Genomic DNA, 26909 nt, shown 5'->3' on the forward strand with positions numbered 1-26909 from the left:
TCTTGTTTTTGGAGGCTGGCTTTTACTTTTTAATGGTAAAACTTGAAGCATTTTTAAAGCCTGTAAAATTTGGTTTGTCTAAACATGGTATGATGTACTGACATATGCTGCTTACTCCTCCTCTTTCAAGTGTTGTAAGCCCTATTGATGGAAAATCTATGGAATCTATCACAAGTGTCAAGATATTTCATGGCTCAGATTATAAAGCAAATGGGAAGGTCATTAGGTGGACAGAGGTAAGGAAACAAGATTGTTTTGCATTTTAAAGTCGAAATCTAGTGACTTTGCATAGTGTGTCTGTATTGACCATAAAAATGAAGCCTGATGAAAAACCAGAAAGGGCTCAGTTAACTTCCACTAAATATGCAGATACTGAACATGAAGACATGTTTCTGGTTGAGGGAGGCTAGAAAGATTCATTGTGTGGCTTCTGCCTGACTTGGAATGGCCTCAATACTTTGCTTACCTGTTAATTTTTGAAGGTAAAAACAGACTGGGCTGCTTCATATTTTACAGTAACCCATCATGGGTTAATTACCCCATAGGATTGTGTGAGCTGCACCAACTGCCATTTTGACTATGCAAGCTGTGGTGGGGTATGCCATGGCTTGTGATGTAGTATGAACCTGGGCATCATGGATTATTTTGCTTACACCTCAAATAATCCACAAAGGCCAGGTTTGTATGACATGACAAGCTGCTGCTTACTCCCACTGTGAGTTAATTCAAACCTAGGTGGCATACCATGAAATATGAATAAAATAATTCTTTTTTGTTCTAGAATAGTTCATATTCAGGAAGCATCTCTGTGTTTCATCAGTCTTATGGATCACTTTCTTTTCCCTGTAAGCAGTATTGGTGGTCAGCATGCACAAATTATCTTAGCTGATCTTTTTCAACTTTTCTTCATAGCAGTGGCATGAACTGGACACTAGTAGAATTAGGTCAAATTCTAAGTATTAAATAGTCAGAAGCTGAAAAGGATCTCATTGTGACAGCAGGACATCTAACAACCAACCTTTCCCATTGCAAGATGCCTAAACTAGTTCATCTACTTCCCTTAGACTTCAGGACCCACCATTAACTGAACAGATTAGAAAAATTGCTTGTGTCATGGTGTTCCTGAACTCTAAGACTAGTGTGACAATGCGGAAATATAGAGACGTAAATTTATTTGGGCTGTATATAGAACAATTATTTCTTTCTTTAGGTTTTCTTTCTGGAAAATGATGACCAACATAATGGCCTAAGTGACCCAGCAGATCACAGCAGGCTGACTGAGAATGTGGCTAAGGCTTTCTGCTTAGCCTTGTGCCCTCACTTGAAGCTGTTGAAAGAAGATGGAATGACCAAGTTGGGTCTACGAGTTACACTTGATGCTGATCAAGTAAGATAAAAGCAACTACTTTTGTCTGCTACTTTGGTGTGTGTAGTTAAGTAAGCCAAAGAAAGCATGAATAGTTCCTTTGCCTTCTTTTGGCATTTCTTTTGTTTGGTCATTGATGCGAATATTGGATTGGATCCAAATGGAAAATCATCTTCTGTTCAAACACGGTACTAGGATCAGTGATGGAGAAAGGGTGTAGGAACCCTCCACTTCTCTAGTTGCTCCAGGGGGCCACCAGCCTTTCACACAGTTTTATGAGGCACAGGCAAAGGAGAAATGATATGTATTCTTCTTTAGCCCTTTTAAATGGGAGTTTATAGGCACTTGCCGTCAATTATTCCACTGTTTGAACCAGTTAGTTGCAAGCCTCCAATCAGCCAAGACTCTCAAGCATCCAATGGCATGAGCAAGCCATAGCCGCCAGTAGCATTTGCCAACTTCACCTCATGCCCTGCATTTTATCTAGATAACTAAGTTCCTTTATTAGACATATCTAAATGTTGCCACACATATATAGGCATACTAGTTGTCAGATTCCATTTGGGACAGCTGTTGAGGTTGAAAAATGACTGGCTGGTAACCATAATTAAAACAATTTCTCCGGCAAATTTCTCTTCGTCTAGTATTCTGTGTGGCTGATATAAGTATTGAACCTCATTTCTGAAAGAAGAAAAATACTTGTTTCCATAACTTCTGCTTCCTTAATGTGAAGGTATGTGAACAGATGCTGTTGCACTGTTCATTCTTTGAAAAGGATTCTTCATGTTGTGCACTTAGCTATCCATTAATCTTAGAAAATACAAATTTCACACAGACCAGTTTATTTACTATTACTCTTCTTGCTTGCTTGTTTTTTCTATTGTGTTTCAGGAAACTTGAGCTTTCTTTTATTTCTACTGGGCAATGGTTATTTGAAGATCTCTGTATTAATGTACTCTGAATTATGATACATGTGATCTTAAAGGGTTACTTTAAGCACATGTGATTCAGATCCTGCTTATCTACCACCACTCCTCCATGAAGATGTCCCTTCTGAACCATATTTTTTTTAACTTTCTGAGGATACAGTCTCTTTCTTGTGCACATGCTCATTTCAAAACAAAGTAAAGGGTTCTTTTCTCCTTTTATTGTGTGTTTTGTAGGTTGGCTACCAGGCTGGAAGCAATAGCCAGCCACTGCCTGCTCAGTACATGAATGATCTGGACAGTGCCTTAGTTCCAGTGATTCATGGAGGAGCATGCCAGCTGAATGAAGGCCCCATCATCATGGAGCTTATCTTTTATATTCTGGAAAACATCTCATAAGAGGACTTCATTTTCTGTTCAGACCTGTTCCAGCAGCAGTTGAATCTGAATCATTTGCACTTTAAAACTGGAAAATTAAGCTTTTTGTTAACACTATTATGAAGGGGTGGGGGAGGGGTGGGGGTGAGAACAGTTGCTCCATAACTCTGAATTGTCTATGCATTTGTCAACAGGATCAGGGCAGCTTCTATAATACAAAACGGCTATGCTATCTTTGCAGCTAATACACTTCTGTTACAGATTAAAAACAAATAATGGTAATGTTTTAAGACAATTGCAGTCATGTATTCAATCCTCAAACGGGTGCAAAGATTACTTGGAAGTAAATAAAAAGGAAATGTAATGTTTATTGTTTGTAAAACTTGTGTTGAAGAAACAATCAAGACCTCCATTCTGACCTCATTATACTGCCGTTTATGGCTAACTTCTCTAGACATTTAAAAATTATCGTTTACATATTTTGACCAGATTATTGGTTGAAGTACCTCCAAGACATGTTGAGATATTCTATAGAGATGTACAGAAAGGAAGCCACATGACTGAGGGTACCTTTTATGTCTGCCCCAAACAAAGCAGCAATCTTTCTCTAAAAGCTGTATGTAAATTAAGCTTGCAGTTGTGTGTATAAATAGGATAGTTTTACATTTTTTCCACTTGTGGAACTTTCCTCCTCAGACTGGTAAATTGGCGAACATCTGCCATGATTTTGTTTATATGTCTGTGAATTTTGAAAGTGCCGTCACAGGCATGAGAATCGTTAGCTTTGAAGAGCCGTTACATGGAATTACTGTTCTCTTTCCAGCTGGTCCTTTTTTTCTTTTTTAAGGGAATGTCCTTTCTTGATTATCCTGATTGGTGTGCACTGTATTTACATTATCCCTACCATTAAGCCTGCACTTATCTAACACTTTATAGTAGCAGCACCATGTAACGCTAGCCTGTGAGAACTGTAAGAGTTTGGCTGCTGTTGCATGTTTTGCTTTCACTTCAGGCTGGACAATTTGTGCTCTGCCTCACCTGAGACACCCTTTGAGAGGAGACCAGCTTGAACCCTCTTGCTGCACCATACGAAACTAGCAATGAGAGTTAGCAAAGAAGGCGAACACATTCCTGTTATTTCTAATTTCTGTCCCTGAGAAATTGATAATTAGTGGGAAGAGCTGTCCCAAAGAGTGAGAAGACAAATACAGGCTTCAGCCATCCACAATTGCTGCCATCCATGTGCAAGGAGATAATGGACTGAACAAGCTCCACTTTTTCAATACAGATTTAAAACTGGATCAGCAGTAGTACGGATGAGCAGCAGTTGTTAAAGGTTGAGACACTTGCATTTTTTAAAAAAGCAAATGTATATAGCAATGACAGCTATGATAATTAACTTCTCTGTAAGTAGCAAAGTGTAATTGAATATACATAGAACTCATTTTCAAGCAAGCTGCCACTGCTTGCCTAAGATTAGTAAAAAAAAAAAAAAACCTTTCCTAATACAGCCTATTGCAAACTGCAACAGGACCCTGGAGGAGACAAGGGCGTTAGACCTGGTTTGCAAATTAAAGGATAGGAGAAGTTACTCTTATTTCTAAATATAGTTAGACTAAATTAATAGATGGCCATGCAATCTGCATTTACTTCTTAGGTCGTGCTGAGCTTACCAAAGGTGCTCAATATTCTGCTATGGGAGATGGGGCACAGCAGGCACTAATAGGCACCTGTGAAATCCTTTACAGAGCAAGGACCCTACTCAGCATTTCTAAGAAACTTATGGTTCCTGGTGTTTTCCTTGACTATAAAGTCAAATTGCTTTTAAGATTTGCTTCCTCCTGTGACAGCATTCAGTTTTACTGACAGAATTTCCAAAATCTATTCCAATTTACTACATAGCTGCTGTAGATTCCTACTTCAAGAAATGGCACCCCAGTTTCACCATAGAAGCAGCTTTCCCAGTAACTTCATGAATACTCCTATGCCTGTTAAGAGAGGAAAAAGTCGTGCAGCTCCCAGTATCACTCCAGGCAGGCATGCTGGGAATTGTTGGCCCTCTTCTGTCTAAACAGGCATAGGTTTGTGGCTTTGGTCTTACATTAGTAAGTTACTGACAGAGGGAGATGAAACTATTTTTCTTCCTCCTCCCCCAACAAAAAATAATTTGTCTGGGTTATGTTTGTGCAAAATGCTATTGACTGACTGGTTTGCTTCAACCATAGCCTTTAAAATATACCTTAAGATTACCATATTGTTAAGAAATGAGTACTTGTTTAAAGAAAAAAAATGTACTTTTAAAATTCAGTTAACACTGCAAAAGACTGCATATTATATTTTTATTTTCAACATGTAGTTTTGTATATTAAATTTATTAAAATTAAAAATTGAGCACTGTATTGTCTCTTTCTTCTTAAGACAGAAAAAAATGCTGCCTGCATGGCAGACTTAGATTTATGAAGTCACACACATACTGTGAAAATCATCTGCAACTGCCTTGTGTAGGCTATGCAAAGGGAAAACAGGCAACTTCAGACTCCTAGAATTGTGTGTGTTACATTCTTCAAAACAGGCAAGATCTCATGTTATTTTTTTCCCACCAAATTGTTAAAGTGTTCCTCCTTTCTGAATCAAAACTGAAATGCTGTTGAAATTCTTAAGATTTCATTCTGCCTCTGTCGAAGACTGAAGACAAGCAGAATAAAATGCAGGGAAGAAGAGCACTTTAAAAAGCAGCTGTTAGCCTTCTCACTTATGGTACAGGCCTCTTTCCAAAGGCTCATGCTAGTGTGCTCTCAAGCAAATGGTGTGACTGTGTGCTTTAAATAATGTGGGGAGAGAGATAACAATAGTTTAAAGAATTCCTTATTCCTGGCGATGTAAAGAGAATACACAAGTGGTTAACAGTAATAGCTACTGAACTCCTAGCATTTATTCTAGGGCTGGGAACAATCTTATTTGTAAATTCAGGATTAATTTCATCTGCAGCAGTATATTTAGTATACTGCTATACGTTAAGACAAAGCTTTTTGCCCACTCTGTAAAGACACCCTTCCTTTGTACAAGCCAGTCTGTTAACAGGTAACATTCATGTCGTACCAACAATATTAATCTCACCATGCTTAAGACAGGTCAGTCTGTCTTTGTGGATCAGTAATATTCAGTTCCAATAGTAGACTTACAAAGCTTACCAACTCATACTATATGATAGTTATGAAAATAAAGATGTTATGTTCAGTAGTGCATTCATTGAACATCTTTGGTGCTTGCAGAAGCTCTATGAATATAAAGTCCATCCTGCAGCTTTTTTCCTGGATCTGTGTTAATGTGAGGAAAAAATAAATGTAGTTTTAAAGATATAGAAGACAACATTGTGGCAATAGAGATCATTATAAATAGAAGCCTGACCTCTATTATAAAAGGTATTTTCAGTTTGCTTTCAAACACAGAATTCAAATGCAAATTCATACTACTTTTTAGTATAATGCTTTCTAAGGAATAGATTGCAAGCCTATGTAGAAGGGACTGCCTTTTTGTTAATTGATTGTAGACCATTCTGGGAAACTTTTTTGGAGGGAGACTGGGATAAATTATTTTAAATAAAATAATAGAACAGTTCACAACCTTGGCATAAATATTTGGTTTTGTGGCCGTAATATAATTATACTGCTGGTTGGCAATCCCCTTCTCTCTTACGACGTAACAACACTAAAAACGTCTGGTCTTAATTTTAAATTATCTTAGTTATTCTAGTGATAAATGTAGGATAGAAATGTTTTAAGCAAATGCAAAGCTGAAATACAGATCTTTGCAAGACAACCTACTTGTCACAATAACCAAACTGAGTAGCAGACTGAGATAGTTCTTGTAGGCATCTAACTAGGAGTTTACATAAAAAAATAGTTCCTACCTTATGCAGAACTAATGTTCAAGGACTAGCCAGTTTTCTGTAATTGTTTGAAGATCTTGCCCACTAAGTGGCTCCCTGAGTCTCACTTTTACTTCCAGTTTCCCTCCAGTAGGCTTCCTGCCATCCAAAACCTAAGACAGAGAGAAAAGCTATGTAAAAATCTTGCCTACAACAACAAAAATCCACAGAACTCTCTTCACTTGGCTGAACACTAAGCACAGCCTTCACTTCTTCTTGAGGAGCAGGCTTCCAAATACTAAAGCGAGGCCTCCAACAAAATGTTGCAGTGTAGAGCATCCCTGTTAAGTGTTCCAGTGAATCCGCCATGCCTTCCTCCCATCCAGTTTTTCATCCCATCCCTTCCAACACAAAAGCCAGTCAGCAGTTTGTCTGCTCCCATAGGCCATTTTCCAGGTTCTCTCCCCCACAGGATTTTTTTTCTTTTTTCTTTTTTTGCACTTCTGGGAACACTGGGAGTTCCCTAATCATGTTTGCCTTCTACATGGATGGTGCTGCTTTGGCTATAGGAAGAGTTACTCTCATGTATGAGTATCAGAAATAAAAGGAATCCTAGTCCAAAGAACAAGGAACCAAGAGCAGCACCATCTAGGAGGAGTTATAAAGCAAGAGGAGTTTCATGTTCTCAAGCACTCCTCCTTGCTGACAACCCTGAACCAGGCTCCCACATTTCAGGCTACAGAAGAAACATTCTTTTCAAAGTGGCATAATAGCACTTGCTTTTGAAATGTTGCACCCCATTAAAAAAATAAGACAACTGATTCCAAGGATCAACCAACCTATACCTATAAATGGTCTTGGCTCCAAAACTTGCCATATGCTTTGATATTGGCATATAACAAACACCATGAGAACAGAAGACCACAGCTATGTTAGCAGTGGAAATGATGCAGAGAAAGCCCATGCCATATATTTTAATACAACACTGTATATTGTTCAAAAAAGTAACTTCATAGTTTGCTTGAACAAAGTATGAACTGTACCTCAATTATTTCTCTGATTTCACATTCGGATTCCAGTTTGTCCAGTTTCAAGTGTGCTGTCCCCACCTGCTTGTCGCTCCTGAAAAATGATCTAGAGGAAACCAGCAGGGTGAGAATTAGTTTCTTTTCTCAGCAAACATTATGGGAAACAGCAACATCCAAATGTGTTCAGGATATCAAATAATTCTGTTATTCATTTGAGGTCAAGAATGGAGTATAAAGCCCTTGATCCTCTAAGAGCTCTATAGAACTACTATAAGAAAACAATAAAAAGGAGCCTTGCATCATAAGAATGAAAGAAAAGATATGTGTAGGGTACTATCAGTTATCACAAAGCTTAGACTCTGGCCTATTGGCACACACAATAAATTTTTAGCCTAAGAAATGAGCAAGGAAATTGCCTTTTGCAAAATAATCTTGTTGAGATGGGCCTAGCATTCCATGACTTTTAAAAAAGAGCTGAATGGACAATAGCATAAAATGCACTTTGGTAGGGGATTTCAGAGTCATTGAAGCAAACTGTACATACATACAGCAATAGCAGTGTGTTTTCTGCAAGCTCCAATTTTAAGAGAATACATTTTCACCTGAAATAGGGTGTGGTAAAACAATGTTCCTGGAGACTGTCAGAAGTGTGTTGAACCTAATAAACCATTTTCATGTGCATCAAAGCCACCCCTCAATAACGGAGAGGAACAACAAGCTTTGAGCTTGAATACACACTCATTTCTTTCCACATGCAAAAAGATGAGAGGGTTTTGTTTTAAGTATGCAGCAATCAGCTCTGTTCAGGCATTTACCTTGGGTTAAAGCTATGTGCAGGACTGTACATGCTTTATCAGGGTGGTTCCTGGCACAAGTTTCAGGGTCAGGTTGGCACAGATAGTGATGGCAGAGGCAGGCAGCTCATCTCAAGGCCACCATATCTAGGTATTCTGGCAGACCCTGGGAACAGCCAGAGTCTGCAAGCGCCAGGAGGGGGCAAGGGGCTGGAGTCAGATGAGCCTGTTATGATCCTTGAACCCATGGCACGGGACTGGGGGAGGGGCTAGCCAAGAAGGAGGGCTAGGAGGTTTGCCTGCTTTCAGAAGGGCTCTCCCAGAGGGGTAGGGTCCAGGGTTACTCAAAAGAAGGGTTCTTGGAAGTTGTTTCTAGTTTGGGTTCAGCAAACCACCTGCTACACTGGTCTGTATAACGTTAAAAGAGGCACTAGGAAGTGCTCCATGATGGGCTATAATTATATAGCATCTCTCCTTTAGCAAGTTCCTCTGGCTAAGAGGGGGCTCCTTTCAAGTTGCTGCTTTAATCCTAAGCAGGTTAACACTAATATCCACATTGCCATGAGGGCCATTGCCCTTACTGTAATTTACCCAATTAACTGTAAGATAAAGGTGTTAACTAATGACTGCCTACTGCACAGGTTGGCCTTTGCTTCGTTTCTATGGCTGAGTTAGTCCTGCAGTGGATCACAAAGACGACAGTTTTATTGCTGCAGCAGTCATCCAGTCTGAGCAGTGGCATAGCCTTCTATGGGCTTACTGGCACTGAATGCATTCAATCATTCTATTTGGCAAGGAGTATTCTGCCTTCTACAATAGCATTAACTAAGTTATTCATATTGTTTAGCTTATGCAAGCTATCCAAGTCACAGAATGTGGCCATTCATCTTCAAATCTAAAGTTTTCCTAGGCAGGGTACAAGGAATCAGTGCAACACTGGAGACACCTTTTCACACATACCCTTTGTGAAAAATTTCAAATTTTATTCCTTTGGCCTGAATGGCTCTTCGGAAGCCTCTGTGATTTCGGTTGATGTTCAACTTGAACAGCTGATCATACACTAGAAATGCCAGGAAAGATTCATGAGACACTCAAGACAAATTCAAGATCAAGCAGAGCATGTACTTTGTCCATCAGTAGGTACAGGTGGGTTATTTTGCCATAGAGGGCCTTTCAAGCAAGCAGTCACCCAAAAGGGTGTATGTTGTTCTGTGTTCTGCTTAATATCTGATTTGGATCTTGATCACCTTTCCTGAAATCAAAACACAATGCCTTGAATTCAGAGATTCTGCATACACATACCCTAGAAAGACTTCGTAACATTCTGCGGGTGGGGTGCAGAATAGGGATGTGTCAGGAATCCAGTTTGGGGGTAGGAATTCGTCAGATTTCCTTAGCTCAGCTCCTCAGGCTCCAGCCTACTTTCTCTCTTCCCCAAGTCCACCTCACATCAGGCATTTGCGTGGGTGAAAGGCAGGAAGTGAGTTCAAGAAGAGTTTTGCTTTCATAAGTGTGACCTGCGGACTTTACCTGCTTTGCGCAAAGACTCAGTCTTCACTCAGCTCACTTCCTGGCCAGGGCTAAGCATGGGAAAGAAGTCAAGCAAGTGCAAGGAGGACAGATTCTGGCCAGATTCTTTACATCCTAATGCAGAGTACTATATATAGAGTGTCCACCCACAGTTTCCCCATATCCAAGCCACATTTCCAGTTGCCTAATTCTCCTGATGTCTTGCTTGTCCCCCACAGTTGAACTTTCCATTTTGAGGGTCATTTCTCATCCAGTCTCTTTACTGGTTACCACTGTCAGCTCGGGCAATAGGGGTGATTGACAATGCATGGGCGTCCTGTTTAAATGCCTGTGAGCAATTTTGGACCGGCTTAGCCTTTGTTTCTACTGCACTTATTCCACCTTCTTAATCCAAAGTCTCTATTGCACCACCCAGGCAGAAACTAAGCCTAGAAAGCTATTTTAATATTTGCATTCATTCAGATCAACAGTTCTAACCATACGTAAAAAGCCAACACCGTAATTTTATACATTGGGCAATCAATTTCATATTTAATCATTTTGTTTTACAAGATCTTGAAAATATTAAGTGTCCCTTCAACTTACAAGAGAACAGTCAATTTGACCGGTCAGCTAAAGCCTTAGCCTTTTGCAAAGCATTCTCTTGGCTATCCTTAGTGCCAACTACTTTAAAAGAAAATTTCAACAAAAAGGCACTTGTTTTTTGTTCAACTCTGTAACACAATCCTCCATTTTATATAACAAGAGAAGAAGTTGCATATGGAATAAGAATCCTGATTAAATTCATCCACCATACACTGAAATCCACAGCTATTCCTTACTGATTTGATTACCAATTCTCAGAAATAAAAAGCACATATCGGCAGTGATCCCCACAAGTGCCCCACATGCATGCAGTGCACAGGCACCCATTAATTTTTTTTAAGTTCACACCTCATATTCTGCTGAACTGGCAAAGCACAGAGGAATTTACTAATTGTACAAGATGTGAAAAATTTGTTTTAAAGGAAGAAAACTCCTAGGAGCAAATGTTACGATCCCAAAGTAACATTTGGATCTTGGGTTTTTGCTCCAAGAGCAAAATGACCAGTTCAAAGCACAGAACAAAAGTGAGGCTCTGATTCAAAGAGCCACAGCAGGATCTCTGAAAATCTGCAACTGCATTACTTTCCTTGATCAGCTTTTTAAAATTTTTAGAGAACTTAAACTAATATCAGAGGGACAGTCTTTCTCATTTATTACAGCAAAGGCTGCTCCCCTCTGGAGGAGGTTACTGCCACTCAGGTGGCCAATACAAGGTTTATAGCCCAACTGTTTAACTCTGGAGGAGATAGTTTCATAGGCTCATACACAGAAATAATTCTACAAACAGGAAATTAAAATTAATCTAAAAACATAAAACAGATTTCACTTGTGTATCCTAGTTCTGAAATGACAATCTCAAAGAAGGCACCCCATCCGACCACCAACAATGTAAGAAGGAACATGCTCACCTGGACAGTTGTTATTTTTAATCACTGATGTTTTGCTTTTCTGTGCTTGCTCCTGTTTTAAGGAAAAAAAACACACACAAAGATATACTTTAAAGACAATTAAGCACTAGCAACAACACACCACTATTCAAGAGATATTTACTGCAAGGCATTATTTTGCTTTTGTCTGAAAAAATGACTCAAATGTAGATGAAGTCATCCCCAGGAATTACCTATACATAACTAACTGAAGATCCAATATGGTGTTCACATCTGAAGTAAAAACAAATACTGCATGGGGAACAGATAAATTGGACCCAGTACAAGCACGGAAAAACCCCAGCCTCCCTAATTTTGTTTTCCTGCAGAACAAAAGCCCTGATGGATGTGGTTTTCACTATTTGTTTGCCATTCTCATCCTCAAGAAAGAAACAAGTAGGGAATTTTGGAAAATTCATGAAGCATGCTCCAACAGATCATTTAACAAGCTTCTACACCATCACTATTTTTTAACATCCTCAGTCATATACAAAATATGTAAACTTCTGACACAAAAGCGAAGCAGAAGATATCCCTAGGGAATGAACAAGGACAAGGTTACCCAATCAATGTAGCCACTTCTAGAAGAGATTCTAGTTATCAAGCAATATAGACTTCCTATCTTCATAAGGAGACTCCTTACCTCCTGTTGACACACAAGTGTCAAATTACACAAGCTAGACGCACTATTTTTCTAACTTATTGTAGAAATAATACGTCTTGTACGAAGGCCAGTCTACACATTCATTTATCCAAAGCAAGAGCATGCAATTCAAATCACTCCCAAGGCCATGCTTGCAATTGCATTTTAAATTCTATTTTCTCCTCTTAGTCTTCTTTGTTAACCCCTGCCCCTTTCCTCCAATCCCTGTAACACAATTTCCTTCTGCACTTTTCTTCTTTTTCCCCACCCTAGAAGCCTCCCTGCACCCCAGGTTCATTAGCTCATGTAGAACAACCTTTTCTTTGTACCATCAATGTCTCTTTATACCCCCATCACCTTCATTCATTCATTCGCCCTAGACTTACTTGGTTTCCAGAGAAAGGGTGCAGGCAAGCCTTACTATATCGCCCTCCTTTTCTTACTCTTAGCCTCTTTATGTGCTGCTTCTATCAGGCCTGTTCTTTACTCTTCCACACTTAACTCAGCAACATAAGGTAGCCATTCTCCCAGTAGTTCAAATAAAATGTGTGCACTGGCCCAGAAGACTCAGAGCCAGACTGCATACAAAGGTTGTCCAGATGAACCTGGCTGGAGCACCTTTTAAAATTGGGAAAGACATGCTTCTGAACTGATAGAGAAGCAACAAAATACGAATATAAGCTTCCTTTCGTCATCACTGTTGACGATCTGCACAGCCCACCATTAATATCACAATTAGATGGAAACAGGCTGGAGATATCCATGATCATGGAGGGATCTGCAATTAGTCTGTGGGATTTACCTTGTGCAGGTCTGGTCCCACAGCAACTGAGAGGGGACTTAAATTATCTTTCTTGGGGACTTCAATGACCTTTCAAGTCATGGGGAAAGGGGTGGAGTGGTGGACTTAATGTCAACTGCAGCAGCTTACTGATTAAGAAGCTGAGTTATATGGAAGGAACTTCTTTAGAAGCACTTCCTTTTTGGCTTGATAATCTACCTCCCCTTTAGCCCCATTTGTAATATCAGTATATTATTTCTCATCAACTTTACATGCTTGGGATTTAAGGACTACTGAGATCATCCGAACTGCTTTGGGCCACTTAAGAGAAGCACTACATAAAACGTTCCTATGAGAAGCAGGCAGGGCTAAGATCTCCATAACACTCGCAGCTGCTTCAGTCACCTAAACTGTCTTCTCACCAGTAAGCCACCCAGCCTCGCGCTGATCAATTTTATTCAGTAACGCCAAAACAAAGCAACACGTTTGAAGCAAAGTTATTAAAATATTAAATCATAAATATTACACTGTCACTCGGGGATGTCAAGAAATGAATGCACACATTTTAGATTATAAATTTTTATGTGGAATGTAGGTCTTTGATGTGTACTTACAGTATTAGGGTAATGAAATTCAAATTTCACAAATGCATCCAAATCATTTGGTGCCACACCTAGGTAAAAAGATTAATTTAGTAACATAAACATTCTTTCTCAGGATCCATCAAGTCAGCGTTAGATGTAATGCACCTAAAGCATACACAGTGCTGGCACCAAACTGGCAAAGATCTCACAGGAACAAATAAGTAGCAGCCTATATTTAAAGGTACTCTTAAGAATCTAAGAAAAGGCATGCGGGATCAGAACAAAGGTCCATCTAGTCCAGCATTCGGTAACAGTGGTACACCTGCTGCCCACAGGATCCTTCAAGCAGGGTGGGAGCAAGACCTTTCCTGACCAGTTTCTCAGCAACTGGTGTATGCAGGCATGCCATCTCTGGTGAAGGAGGTGGTACATAGCCAACAAGGCTAGTAGCCACTGATAGCCTCTTCCCCGTGCGCCCATCCAATCCCCAGATTGGCAAGCATCACTACTCCCTGTGGCAGCGAATTCTACAGTTTAACTATATGCTGGGTGAAGAAATATATCCTTTCATATGTCTTAAACCTCCCACAATCAGCTTCAAGGGATGACCTGGTTATTGAATGTTATTTATTATGTTTATATACAACCCCATAGCCCAGAGAGCTCTCTGGGTGGATTACAATAAAATACAATAAGATCAACAGTATATCAATAAAACAGGTAATAATATAATAATGAATAATTGAAAAACAGTACAAAAATCTGTCAGTTAATGGCAAAAGAAGATAAAAAGCAAGGCATGGAGCAAATCAGAAATAAAAGCAGAGTTAAATCCAATTTAACTACAGTAACACCTGGGAAATAAAAAGGTCTTCACCTGGCGCCAAAAAGAGAGCACTGAGGGTGCCAGGCAAAACTCCCTGTGGCGCATATTCCACAGGTGGGAAGCGACCAAAGAGAAGACCCCCGTCCTGTCCCCTCTCTTTTCTTTGGAGGGCGGATCTCAGAAAAGGACTTCTGCTGGATAGGGACATTGGCAAAGGGGGTTCCTTAGGTAGCCTGTCCCCAAGTTCTGTTATGAGAGAGGGAGAAACATATCCCACCTCCCTCTACTTTATGCACACTGTGCACTGCATCCCAAACAGCTTGGTAAATCCTGTAATAATCCCATCCTGTACTGATGAACAGCCATCACGTTTTGCCTCTCGTGGTTACAGGGAAAATCACCGAACACCTCAGTGCATATGCAGGGCGGAAGTAGGAGCTGTGCGCCACCTCTGTAGTGGCTCCACATTGTTCTGCTCAATGCAAATGACAATAAGACATTGTACTGGTTCACCCATTTTGGTTCCTCGCTGCAAAGTATTCCCAGTGCTGTAACCTCATTAGGAAAGAAACACATGAACCAGGTCACTCAATTCAGTTCCTGGATGGCTCATTTTGAGAGCCTGGGGGGAAAACTGCAGAAGTTTCAGCATCACCGTAGTTCTTTCATACTGTAACTGTTCCTTACACAGAACCTGTGAGAGCCAATACGGTGTAGTGGTTAGACTACTGAACTGTGACCCTGGAAGATCTGGGTTATAGTCTCCACTCAGCCATGAAGCTCACTGAGTGACTTTGAGCCGATCACTCTCAACTGATCCTACCTCACAGAGTTGTAGTTAGAATGAAACAGAATGAAGGAAGGCTATGCAAGTCAACTTGGCTTCCTCACAAAATAGGCAAGATAAAATGCAGTGCATGAAGGCACCTCTTCCACCACACACCAAAGCAGAAACTGTTTAATACTCAACTGCCTCAGTGGCTTGGATCCTCAGCTGCCACTCCGTAAATGGAAAGGCTTCTTCTGTTCATGGAAGAGTTTCCAAAGCAGCAGAAGAGGGCTGCCTGAAGCTTGATTCTGCCAGTTTCTGCACTGAAGGTTCAGCAGCCCTCCGGGAATTCTCAGGGCAGGGGAGATCACCTTCCCCCATTTTTTACCAGCAAGAGTTCTGCTCTCATGGACTTAGGACCAAGCTAGGGCTCTCAGGGCCTGAATTGGGAGTTCAGAGTTTTAAAAGACCATGCCAAGTAAAATGGAAAGGTTTGGAAGGGCTCAAACAGCTGTGAAACATGCACATCTGATCATCATAAAATCCCAAAATCAGAACAATTCTAAGAAACAGTTAAATGGCAATTGTCAACTACCTGGTGGAGCTGGTAAATTTATTCCTCTGACAACAATGAGATGCATTTCAGTGCTACTGAGTTCAGAAAATATCCTACAGGGCAAACAAAGAGAACCACAGGTCACTCGAGCAATCAGAACTGAACAGAAAAGATGTAGGAAAAGTATTGTGGAGAAACATGCCATGTGACCATGTCAGAAGATATGCTAAGTCACTTAGACTTAATCAAGTTTTTCCATTTTGGTGGCAGCACCATATGCTCTTACAATGCTTACTTCTGTCACTTTTTCCTAAAATTGCTGAAAAACTTTTGCTATATTAGGGAATTCCAGCTTAGATAATCATAGCATTCTATGTTGTGTACTCTAAAACAGCTCAGAAGGAATTTGTAAAGCTCACCTGTCTGTGGGAACAAAAGATTTACAGCATTCCTCTCCATTCTGGGTTGATTAAGAATGGCCCTTGCCTTTTCATACCTTACTATTTTAAACGTTCTCTCTTCAAAGTGGTGGCTTGGGGGATCCAGCCCCTGGGCCTGTGCAAGCTGTAAGATGTCCAGATCTTTTTTACAATTCTGAGCCAGCTTTTCAAACCTAAATACAAGGCAAGGAAACACAGCATACAGGGTGAACAAGCTGCAGAAGTACACTGGCAGCACCTCCATTGGTCACAGCGAGTATCAATGTGCAAGAGAGGCCCAGCTGCCCACTGGAATAGCTTCATGCCAGAAAGTGGCCAGAACTGCAATTAGGAGCAGATACTGATGGCATCAGGCTGGCACAGAACATCCCAAAGGGTATAATTTCCATTGCTGATGCCTTTATCCATTGCTGAGCACAATATGCAAATCCAGTCATGGTTCCCAACCTCTGTGGCCCAGTGAGCACCTCTGAAATGTCCAAGAAGTGCCATGTGCATAAAATGGTCGCCATGGGGGAGCTTGCCCATTCAGAAAATGGCTAGAAAAGCTCTTTGGAGTGGCCACTCACTGAGAGGAACAGACTGGCCCGAGGACAGGAGGAGGGCACACAGGCTCTGGCACTCTTCCTGATCCACTGATGCAGGGGAGAACCCTGCCGCATGGGTCCCATGACACACTGGAAATACTGCATAGCTGCTCTCTCTTTTCCTTAACTGACAGGGAAAAGAACAAAGGAAAATACAGGAGGGCTACAAAAGCAAGACAAGGCTATCTGGGCAACACCTAACCCTTGGTACAGTTCCATGAATTAGGAAGGATCATTGCAATAAATGCAAAGACATGCAAATTGAGCTTGTGTCCTGAAGCGCAGCAGGGAGCATGGCGGAGGCTTCCCTGGTTTCTGTCATGGTGGGGCAGCAGTGAAGAGTCAAGATGTCAGTCCTGCCTGCTGCTTGAGATTGGATCTCATGCCACTGCCCCAAGCATGGGGCAGCAGTGCAGAGTGGTCATTAGCTGGAAGGCAGATCTCTCCAGCCAATAGTATGGGAAGGCCCAATCTGCTTTGTGCTGCTGTCCCACACTCTGGGTGGTGGTGTAGAACAGCCATCTGCTCCAGAAGAGACCTCTCCAGATGAAAGCCACAGAACACAGTTGGGACTCCAGGCAGTGGCAGCAGAAGTTGGCGAGAGGAAAAGTTTCCCTGACTCTAGCTCTGGCTTAGACCTAGAGAGTCATCAGTGAAATCTCTGCTGTGTACCATCCCCACTAATCCCCACTGGGTCTTACGGTAGTGGTGCATAGCTGAGCTGCTCCATGATCTGTTGCATGCTTCCAAAGAGATTGGAAACATTCCTGACAACTTCTGATCCTAAGTTTCACTTGGTCACTTTCAGGGTGGCTGTCTGGCACTTGCTGACCCAGCTGCACGTCAAGAAAGGCACGGTGATTTTGCTACTCTTAACAAGCGGCTGACTTGTGGTGGGGCTTGAGCCATGCTGGGTTGTGCCATCCAGTTTCAAGTGACATGCCAACCTATCATGAGTCAAGCAAACCCTACAACAAACCATTGGTTCTCATCATGACTGAACCAGTTGCTGTAACCACAAGTAGATTTGCAAGACATGACAACCAACCATCAACAGTCAACAGTTGGCTGTCATGTTGCATGAATCCAGTCAAAGTCTATCCCAAATGAACTTTGCTTAAGCCTCTGATTCATTAGTGCTACAGGCACAACAGAGTTATCTTGAACTATAAACCTACCGAGATGTTTCGGTTACATTTCCCAGATGCATGAACTGCTTGGAATACTGCACACATTTCTATTAAGAGAAAAAATACAATATCAACCACAAATTATCTTTGAAAATTATTTAAAGAGCATGGGAGGAAAGCATTGCATGCTATGCAGGATCTCTTGCACTTTACCCAGGGGAAAAATTGTAACTTTTAAATAGTTACAGACATGCTTTTTTAAAAGCAAAGCTGTTCAATCTCATAGTCAGTTAGAACATAAAATAAATAATTAAGAATTACCACACACACTCAGACACACGTAATAATAATCTGGAAATGGTAAAGGATATTTCAGGGTTAGGCACTGTTTCGCAGCCTGAGGGCATGCTTGCCAGTATGGGCAGCACCATAAAATGGCTCTCACAGGAAGCATGGCAAGTCACAAAGGACCTGCTCAAAAGACTGGGAAAAAAGGCAGAGGCCCAACGGATAAACAATCACTTCAAACTCAATTTCACCTAAGGCACCGTTTACCACTGGTAGCAGCCAACTCATTTCCCTCCACCACCCAATCTCCTTCTCTGAACCAACACTTATATCCTCTCTCTGAATCACTTGCTCACTCTATAGCTCCAGCCATCCACCCTCACCCCTTCCTTCTCTCCCTTACTGCAAGCATTCAAATAAACGCTTAGTCCAAAATCCTCCGCCATACAAGCACACAACTGGTCCCGCGACCCGCTGTTCTCTCTGCTGCTCAACTGGTTGTCCTGAACCCTTCACTGGTTTATGCTGCCCTTCCGAGTTTTCCCACTGGGCTCACCAGCCCCGACCCAACTTATGAGATAGTAGCCACCAGCCCCCTTCTCTTCCTTGTTGGCCAAGTCTGCAGCAGAAGGATGATTTGCACACAACTGCCATCTTCATTTTCCTCCACAGGTCTCGAAGTCCCATGTGCAGCCCAGAGACACTCATGGGAAACCAAGTGCTGTCATGTTTGAGGCCCACACTTTGCTTTGAGGAACCCTAGTTTGCTCTCTTTGTAGTTTATTTTAGAGATGGCATGAAATTGAAGATACTTAAAGAAGCGCCTTTCAAATTTGTTGTTGTTGTTTTTTAAAGCAAGCTCTCTGTATTAAACTTATTCTGTTTTCTGGCGGTCCCAACTGAGCACCCATCATGTATGCCTCAGGCAAGCATGAAGAACTCTGCAAACAGTGCAAAAAGATTGCTATTGCATGTCATTCTAACATTGCTTTTAGAAGAGGAGCAGCTTCCTAAAGTCATGTGAAGGGAAGATAAGAAAAGAGCAACTAGGCTTTCGAGCGCCTTTCTTCCCCAGTTTAGGATGATGAGGCATTAATGAGACCGTCACATGGATAAACACAATATGGGTGGCCGAGGATCATGTAAGGTAGCACACGATCTTGGATGACAGAGAATCTGTTGCCATAGGACAGACTCCCTCCCTAGACATTCATCCCTTCAGGATTTAGATCGGGTGACCGAAAATGAATGAAAAATCATCAGTCCATTCAAATAGGCTACAGATTCTCAGTGGATGACAGGATTTCGAATGCCATGCCAAACATATACGCTAAGCAACAGATAAAGGGGGCGGGAAGGCTCGATGGTCCATTTCAGAGAGAACATTAAAAACAGTTTAGCACTATTTGCCCAAACAGCAGCAATTCTCAAGCTCACAGAGTTTCCTCTCCTTGTCTGGTGTGATTGTGAGGAGGAAATCAAATGTCTGATTTTCAACTAATGGTCACCATGACGGCCGAACAGGGCAGTAAAACTCTGATGAGTTGATTATCTTGGCCTTTAACAGCCTGTTTAAACAAATTATATGTTAAGCCAACCAGAGCTCCATGTTTGGATTCAAGGGGAATCTTCAGTTAGTGAAAAAACAGAAACAGATGCATATATTTCTAGAAAACCCATGTTAGGGTGGAATGTCTCCTCCACACTGCTATACCAAAAGCAGCAGCAGAGCAGATGACCCCTGAGGTATGCTGCTGAACTACTGTTACAAATTACGTAGAAAATAGGTCAGTGTGAAGTATACAGACGCTCCTGCCTCAGGACTCTTGGAGACAGAAGCAGGAAAGAGTCACCCCTGCAGTCTCCACTCCTCCACCTACCTCATGCTGGTCTTTCAGTAGCTTGATGAGCTGGGCATACACCTCTTCTGCTTTCTGAGAGAGCCTGACATCCTCATGGTGTATGAAGATAAAGTCACCCTCATCATCTGTCGGTGGCGAAGGCAGCTGTACACCAACAGACAAAATATGTCAGAATTTTCCTGGAGAGAAAATGGTTGTTGCAAATAGAAAAACAGACCGGCCTCAACAGAATGAGACCCACACAGAGAGGATCAAAAGGGGTATGGGAGGAAATGAGCAAAGAGCATCAAGAGTCCTTTATCCAGAAGTGAAATTTTGATCTTAAGCTCTTTGGCATGCTGCACTGATGCGGCACAATGCTTATTTTCTTGAGCCTCCAGGTCATGGGGGACAGAGTCATACCCGACAGCCTTGATCTCTCAAGAGCATCCACCTATACAAAATGAAGGTAATCTGCCTGCTGATTGAGACTGTGGGAGGTCTTCAGCTTTCCAAGGCAAATTTAGGGTGAATTGCATGGCATAGCAACAGTCATTTCAACAGTAATCATCAATAGTCAGCAAGAAAATGAAAGACTAACATAACTTCAGGACAAGTGGATAATCAGCAAGAAAATGAAAGACCAACATAACTTCAGGACAAGTGGAAGAGCCAACGGGGGCCCAAGATAACATGTATATGAATACTCTAACACATTACATCCATGTTACTATCAGCACAGTCATTACCAAATATCTTGTGAACTTTTAGAGACATAAGGCAAATATATTTTTGGACTTGTGGACACTGAAATAAAGTTGAAGACCTCGAACTAGGCAAAAAGTGAGTTATAAATGCAATGTATTAATGATGACAGGAATAATAATCCAAACAGTATATTTAAATCTCCTCTTCACTTTCTCCTCCAAAGTGGCTTACAAAGCATAAATAAAGGATTAAAGTCACAAGTAGCATCCCCAAGGCTGAGAGCATAGTGTATTTCATAACATTCACCCAATGTCAGCAGGTGCATTGACAGATTATCTTACCGCTTGCTTCAGCAAATGGCATGCCCTGAGATATATCGAAAAGAAAACTGTTTCCTTAGGGTGAATCCACAGCAGCACTCATATTTTCAGCATTCAGCCTCCTGAGTTACCTTTTCAATACAATTTACCACACACATTGGTTATGTGATAAGAATGTTGTGCAAGCAAGATAGGACAAGAAGTGGCTGGGTTCTGGAATTGTCCAGAGGCCAGCTCCAGGAATTAGCTGAAGAAATGTTAAAAAATATCTCAGATGATTGTGATATTCTGAACAGAACCAGAATTGTAAAGGATAAATACAAAGAATAGGCTCCTATGGATCAAGGAGGAGTCATAGGGTAACAGCCAGGAAGATAGCAAAGTACCTCTAGACCAACCAGAGCATCTCAGATAAATCAACAAAGAGTGTGTTTAGCATCAGAAAGAGCAAAAGGTGATATGAAGTGGCACGGATTGTGTCTCCTCCAAAATATATCAGTCTTGATACACGCTTGAGAGTTCCTCTGCTAACCTTGGAAATGTCGATGGACTTGCCACTTTTTGCCAGCTCAATCTTTGGGTCAAAGCTCTTGGCTGTTCTCAGATACATCTTGGCTTGTTCAATATCATTTTTCTTCTTTGCCTGGATTGCAGCTTTTAAATACTGTTTCTTTCTATTCTCCAGAAATTCAACTTGCTCTCTAGCTGCAGAGAAACAAAACAATGCAACTGCTGAACAACATGCTTAGTACTCTCATGCTTCTGATTTCATCCTAAAAAGAAAATAAAGACAGAAGAAAACCCAAAGTGATGCAGTCAGACATGCATGTGATGTAGTACAAATCTAATGGGCTGTTTTGTGACAGGGAGAGGTTCACAGGGATCTACAGGGCTTCAGGACCATCCATGAATCATAGTATCCTCAAGTCATGTCGGCTATTATATGAGATCTGGGACCAGCGTGTCTGTATAGTGCCAAGCATACACTGTTGTGCCTAAGGTAATGTGACTTAGCATCAGGAAGAGAACCTGACAGAAAGGGGACACGGTCAAACAGAATGTCCACTGGGATGTCTTGGCGGACATTTGCTTTGACCCAGTAGGGTTCTTGCAATGTTCTGTAATGGTGATATTAAGTGATTGTTTGGAGTTAGGGAAAAAACCCCCGTGACCAGGTTTTTTCTCCTTGTACGGTGTACAGCTTTGAGATTACGGCGAGATTCCTTTCTGAATCTGAGACACTCCTCTTGCATAACGTGCTCCTTACGAACCTCCTAAGATCACTTGTGGTACCCTGACAGCTGAATTACATTAACCAATCTGGTGGGAAGACATTGCCTTTTGACAGATGCCTCTAGAAGGTGGCTCTTTTTCAACCCTTATTCCCTCTACCCAAATAAAACAAAATCTAAGGTCCTTCATAAAGCTTGACACCAAACTAATTTGATGAGATGGAAAAGACAATTCCCCATATTTTACACGGTAGCAAAGAAGAATGCACTCTCATTTTCTGTTTTCATGTATTCCCATGCTGCAGGCAGATGCGATAATGTTCTGCATACACAAAGTGATGGCATGAACAAAGATGCTCATGGGAGAAGCTTTTATAGTTACAGGGCTGCACAGAATAGGCTGTCAACAGCACAAAGAGACAAGTGTGATGATGGCACCTCCGAACCATCTTCAAGCGACAACTGGCAGAACTCAGCTCCTGGTGCCTTGCCATCCAAAACCCAGTCAATTATACATGCTTGTTTGTTTGTTAAAACTTTTATATACCATCCACATAAGTCAAATGGCTCTCTGAACAGTTTACAATAAAACTATTTATTTGCCAGGCTTTGACTCAACGGAAAAAGCTGAACTGTGTGAGGAAGCTCAACATTTGGTGGGGAACATAAAGAATGAAAAATGACACAAATCAAGAAGACAATTTCTTAAGAGCTAGTGTAAGCCTTAGTGTAATACCATCCTTAATATCTAATTAGCAGAGGACATGCACTGTCTCTTTCAAGCTCTGAAAAACAGGAGAAAGGCAAAACTAGTCAAAAGGGTTGTCCAATTTGGCTATTTTTCCCAAAATCAAAATGGCCAGCCAGCTTCATGCACTTACAATAATGCACATGGAATACCTTTCTGTAACACACAGTTAGTGCATATGAACTGCTAAGGAGGAAGATAAAATGCTAATTAGTTTGGACTAAGTAATAGTTTGCCTGCATTCTTCTGACACCAAAGGCTGGGCCCCAAAGGCTCCCACTGTTAAGTAGCTATTTCAAGGTAATCATTGCATGCCCATTAATTTTTGTCCTCTCATCCGATGGCTATCCATCACCCCACTTCCCTTTCTATATTTTTTAAGTTCCTAAAATGCCATCAAGTACTTTCACAATACTTTGTGTGAATGAATGAATGAATGAATGAATGAATGAATGAATGAATGAAAGAAACTGAGCAACAGCCAACTAGTTTTGGAGTCCTTACCAACTTGAGAGAGCTGCTCAAGGGTTGCAGATTTCTCTGGTGCTGTTATAGAGGTGGACAAAGAATTCTCTTTTTCCAAAACAGTCTCTTCCTGCATTACAGCAGATGGCACCGTTAGCGGATTAACAACTTGCACTGGTTTCTTGGGCAGTTGGGTGGGCTTCGTGACAGCTGGAGCCTGAACGGAAGACACATCCTAGTGGGATCAAAAAGGAATGGAATGCCTTCTGATTCTGCTAGTAAAGCCCACCCACATGTCGTGTTTCCATGCAAAATTGCCGTGGTCTTTGCCACTGCAGTTGCACATTTGGCTGTAGCAGAACACAGAGAGTCACAAACAAACCCTGCCATGAATTAAGTGGTATCCCTAGATTATTTATTTTAATAACATACCTCCTCATCTCCCTCATGCTCTTCCTCCTCTTCTTCCATTTTAACTAGCCTGTTCACATTTTCTAGTACTGCGGCAACTGTATCATCCTCATCTGCAGGAGCCATTCCAGGAATTGGAGGGAATCCTGAAAAGGCAAAAACACACTTATGCTTTTGTAAAAAGCACTTTCAGAATTCTAGTTCTAGTCAAAATGTCAAGATCCGAGAGTTCTGATTATGGATTACAAAAGTTCCCAACAGATTCCGCACAATGGAATGTCAAACTGTGGCTTTTGTAAGCAGACAAGCACACAGATACAAACATAAGCATTGACTGAAGCCTGCAGCTATTTATTTTCCCATGGTTGAGAAAGCAAAAGTTTGGGATAAATTAAACAGGAAAATATTCTCTGTATAAATCAGGAAGGATATCACATATCCATGGCTATCTATAAAGGGCAGCATCCTCCTACAAATGCAGTGAGTTTTGGTTGGCAGACAAAAAAATGCCTTTTCATTGCTTTTCATATTTGTCACCGAAATGTCTTATGCTTATGACCAATGATACCCTGCCCTTCTTTTCTTTTAAAATGCTAATATTGTAAATCCACCAGTTCAAACTTAGCAAAATGAAATATACAATGCAAAGGCATGTATCTTAAAATTTGTCTTGCAAAATTAATATGAAAAAGGGAGACATTTTTTATTCTGATCACAGAGGCAGAATTGTTTTGTTAGATGATTACTGTTAGCATAAAAACAGGAACTGTTGAACAGGAAGGGCTGACTGGGATAGTTTCATGAATTTCAAAATTCCTGCCATTAAATTAAGGCTAAGTATCCCTAGGCAAGCAAAAATGTAAAATGTTTCACTTTGTTAAAACAATTCATTTTAACTTGCCATACAAATTGTCTATCCTGGGAAAACAACACCCATCATTCTAGGATGCTAGAAGTTGCCAAGAACTAGAACTAGCTGCCAAATTATCTAGCAGTGGTCCATCTAGTTCAGTATGGGGATGCTGGAAATTGATCATCATGAAACTTCAAGAAAATTTATTGATAGTAACAGGCAGTTTTTAAAGCATCTTCTATAGTAGTGTCATGGATGCAACCCAGTCTTCTGATAGATCAGAGTAGGAGGCACTCTGGTGAAGCATTTCTGGCAAATGTACCTTTCCATTTCTGGAAAGTACCTTGTTAGGATATTTTGCATAAAAACACATAAACCTGACAGGCACACACCTACCTGGGGGAACTGGAAGTTCAGCGAAGTTTACTTTCCTTCCTGCTTTATGGGCTCTTATGGCATCCTGATATTGCTGTAACAAGAGATTTTAGGGAGCGTATCATATTTTATGAACACAACATTTTATAGCTAAGAAAATGCAAAGTTTTGTTCAGATAATGCATCCATCAGCATTGTATTTGTTCTGCAATATCTGTCATAATCTTTGCAAATTAAATTTTATGAGTATTAACATGAACCAGTGAAAAGCTTTATATAGTCAAGTCCCACTGAGTTCACTGAAGCTAATCTGGGTGCAAAAGTGCAGCCTGAGTGTGTAACCAAACTTTTGTATCTAAATAATATAGGCTATTTAATTTAGAAACTACCATCTAGCTGGCTTGTATTTGGCAACTTGAATAAAACCAAATTCTCCCACGGTGGTTATGAGATATCATGAAACTAGCCTATGAGACTACGATGCGCCATCAGAGCAGCTTTCCCTAATTTAGTTTCCTCTGAACATTTTATATTACAACTCACACCTGCCCCAGTCAGAATGGCCAATTGGCAGATTAGTTGTACTAGTCCAAAAAAATCAGAAAGGCACCAGGAAGGTGAAGGCTGCATTAGAAGCTCAACAAAAGGCAATTCTACCAAGGCAGCTTCCTTGGCAATTGTGCCAAGGCAAGTAGCTTTCTTTCTCCCTCTAACCTTGGCTATCCTCTCATGCATCCTACTTTTTCGACCGTCTCCACTTGCTTTGGCCTGAGCTGCTGCTGTTGTGTATTTCTCCAACCGCTGCTGCAAAGCCTCTAGCACTGTTTTTGGCTGCTGCAGAGAACCTTTGAAAGAGATTCAAAAAATGTAACAGATGAGTTCAATCACACAATATGTACCAGTTATTTTTCCTTTAACCCAGGAGTGAGGAACCTTTTGTGGGGTGAAGTCCAAACTAAGAAATCTCATGAGGGCAATATCCCACCAGCCATGCCCTGTGCTTCAAGTGGCTGATGCCACCCCACTCTCAAATGCATCATTCACAAAGACCATGCACACAACCCTGTTCCTTCCCAGTCTACCTCCTCAGCTGATGCACGTAGATCAAGTTGGGGTTGTGGAGAAATCTTCCCCAGCAGTGAGCAGGAAAAAGCCCTAAAAGCCAATCAGCTGTCGGGAGCTGGGGAGGAATCTGGCAGGACAGATAAGGAGTCCCTATCTGGTATAGGTTCCCCATCCCTGCTTTAATCCATCATTCATTTCTTGCAGGTTATATTTATTTATTTGGGTATTTTTACCCCGTCCAATATGTTACAAGTCAAATTCCAATAAATACATATATACCCAAATAATACAAAATAATCTACGACTGAGCATAAAACACAGTTAAAATATTAAACATTAAAATTACGGAAGAATAAAAAGGTCTTGACCTGGCATTGAAAAGCATATGTTGGCACCAGACAGACCTCTCTGGGGAGCACATTCCATAGCCGGGGTGCCACCGCAGAGAAGGCCCTCCTCTGAGTATGTTCTCTCCTAACCTCCTTCAAGAAGGGTTCCTGGAACAGGGACTCTGCAGATCTTAAGGGGCAGGTGGGCATGTAGGGAAAAAGATGTTCCTTTAGGTATCCTGGTTCCAAGCTGTTTAGAGCTTTATAGGTCAATACCAGCACCTTAAATTGGGTCCGAGTTTCAACTGGAATCCAGTGAAGCTGATAGAGGACCGGTGTTATATGAGAATAACGACCAGCTCTGGAAAGCAATCTGGCGTCTCTGTTCTGAACCAATGGAAGTAACCTGGACTGTCTTTAAGGGCAGCCCCAAGCAAAGCGCATTACAATAGTCCAACCGGGAAGTTACTAGAGCGTGTGCCACCATGGCTAGGCAGTGCTCATCCAGGTAAGGACACAGCTAATGGATCAGCCAAAGCTGAAGGAAAGTGCTCCTC

At 41.2% G+C, this 26909-nt stretch overlaps 2 protein-coding genes across 15 annotated transcripts in view; one reads left to right on the forward strand and one right to left on the reverse strand.

Moving 5' to 3' along the window:
* The window catches only part of ZFYVE9 (zinc finger FYVE-type containing 9), a 60481-nt gene extending 57602 nt beyond the window's left edge, over positions 1 to 2879 (forward strand). For 5 of the 7 annotated variants that reach the window (XM_044429912.1, XM_044429910.1, XM_044429913.1 and 2 more), the window contains 3 exons: positions 131 to 236; positions 1211 to 1387; positions 2530 to 2879. In XM_044429912.1, the coding sequence (XP_044285847.1) occupies positions 131 to 236; positions 1211 to 1387; positions 2530 to 2691 (445 nt within the window). In that variant the 3' untranslated portion in view covers positions 2692 to 2879. Of the gene's footprint in view, positions 1 to 130; positions 237 to 1210; positions 2493 to 2529 lie in introns of those variants that run through there. The other 2 variants (XM_044429915.1, XM_044429914.1) reach the window with 2 other exon arrangements.
* A 135-nt stretch (positions 2880 to 3014) lies between these two features.
* The window catches only part of CC2D1B (coiled-coil and C2 domain containing 1B), a 42559-nt gene continuing 18664 nt past the window's right edge, over positions 3015 to 26909 (reverse strand). For 6 of the 8 annotated variants that reach the window (XM_044429923.1, XM_044429918.1, XM_044429920.1 and 3 more), the window contains 15 exons: positions 25673 to 25803; positions 24980 to 25052; positions 23752 to 23876; positions 23359 to 23554; positions 21407 to 21579; positions 19886 to 20011; positions 17766 to 17824; positions 16057 to 16173; positions 15600 to 15673; positions 13440 to 13498; positions 11384 to 11435; positions 9321 to 9420; positions 7582 to 7672; positions 6581 to 6711; positions 3015 to 5987 (listed from right to left, as the gene is read on the reverse strand). In XM_044429923.1, coding sequence (XP_044285858.1) covers positions 6592 to 6711; positions 7582 to 7672; positions 9321 to 9420; positions 11384 to 11435; positions 13440 to 13498; positions 15600 to 15673; positions 16057 to 16173; positions 17766 to 17824; positions 19886 to 20011; positions 21407 to 21579; positions 23359 to 23554; positions 23752 to 23876; positions 24980 to 25052; positions 25673 to 25803 — 1496 coding nt within the window. In that variant the 3' untranslated portion in view covers positions 3015 to 5987; positions 6581 to 6591. Of the gene's footprint in view, positions 5988 to 6580; positions 6712 to 7581; positions 7673 to 9320; positions 9421 to 11383; positions 11436 to 13439; positions 13499 to 15205; positions 15445 to 15599; positions 15674 to 16056; positions 16174 to 17765; positions 17825 to 19885; positions 20012 to 21406; positions 21580 to 23358; positions 23555 to 23751; positions 23877 to 24979; positions 25053 to 25672; positions 25804 to 26909 lie in introns of those variants that run through there. The other 2 variants (XM_044429922.1, XR_006414711.1) reach the window with 2 other exon arrangements.

This window comes from Varanus komodoensis, unplaced genomic scaffold (genome assembly GCF_004798865.1).
Source record: "Varanus komodoensis strain SLA01 unplaced genomic scaffold, ASM479886v1 scaffold20_1, whole genome shotgun sequence".
NCBI lineage: Eukaryota > Metazoa > Chordata > Lepidosauria > Squamata > Varanidae > Varanus > Varanus komodoensis.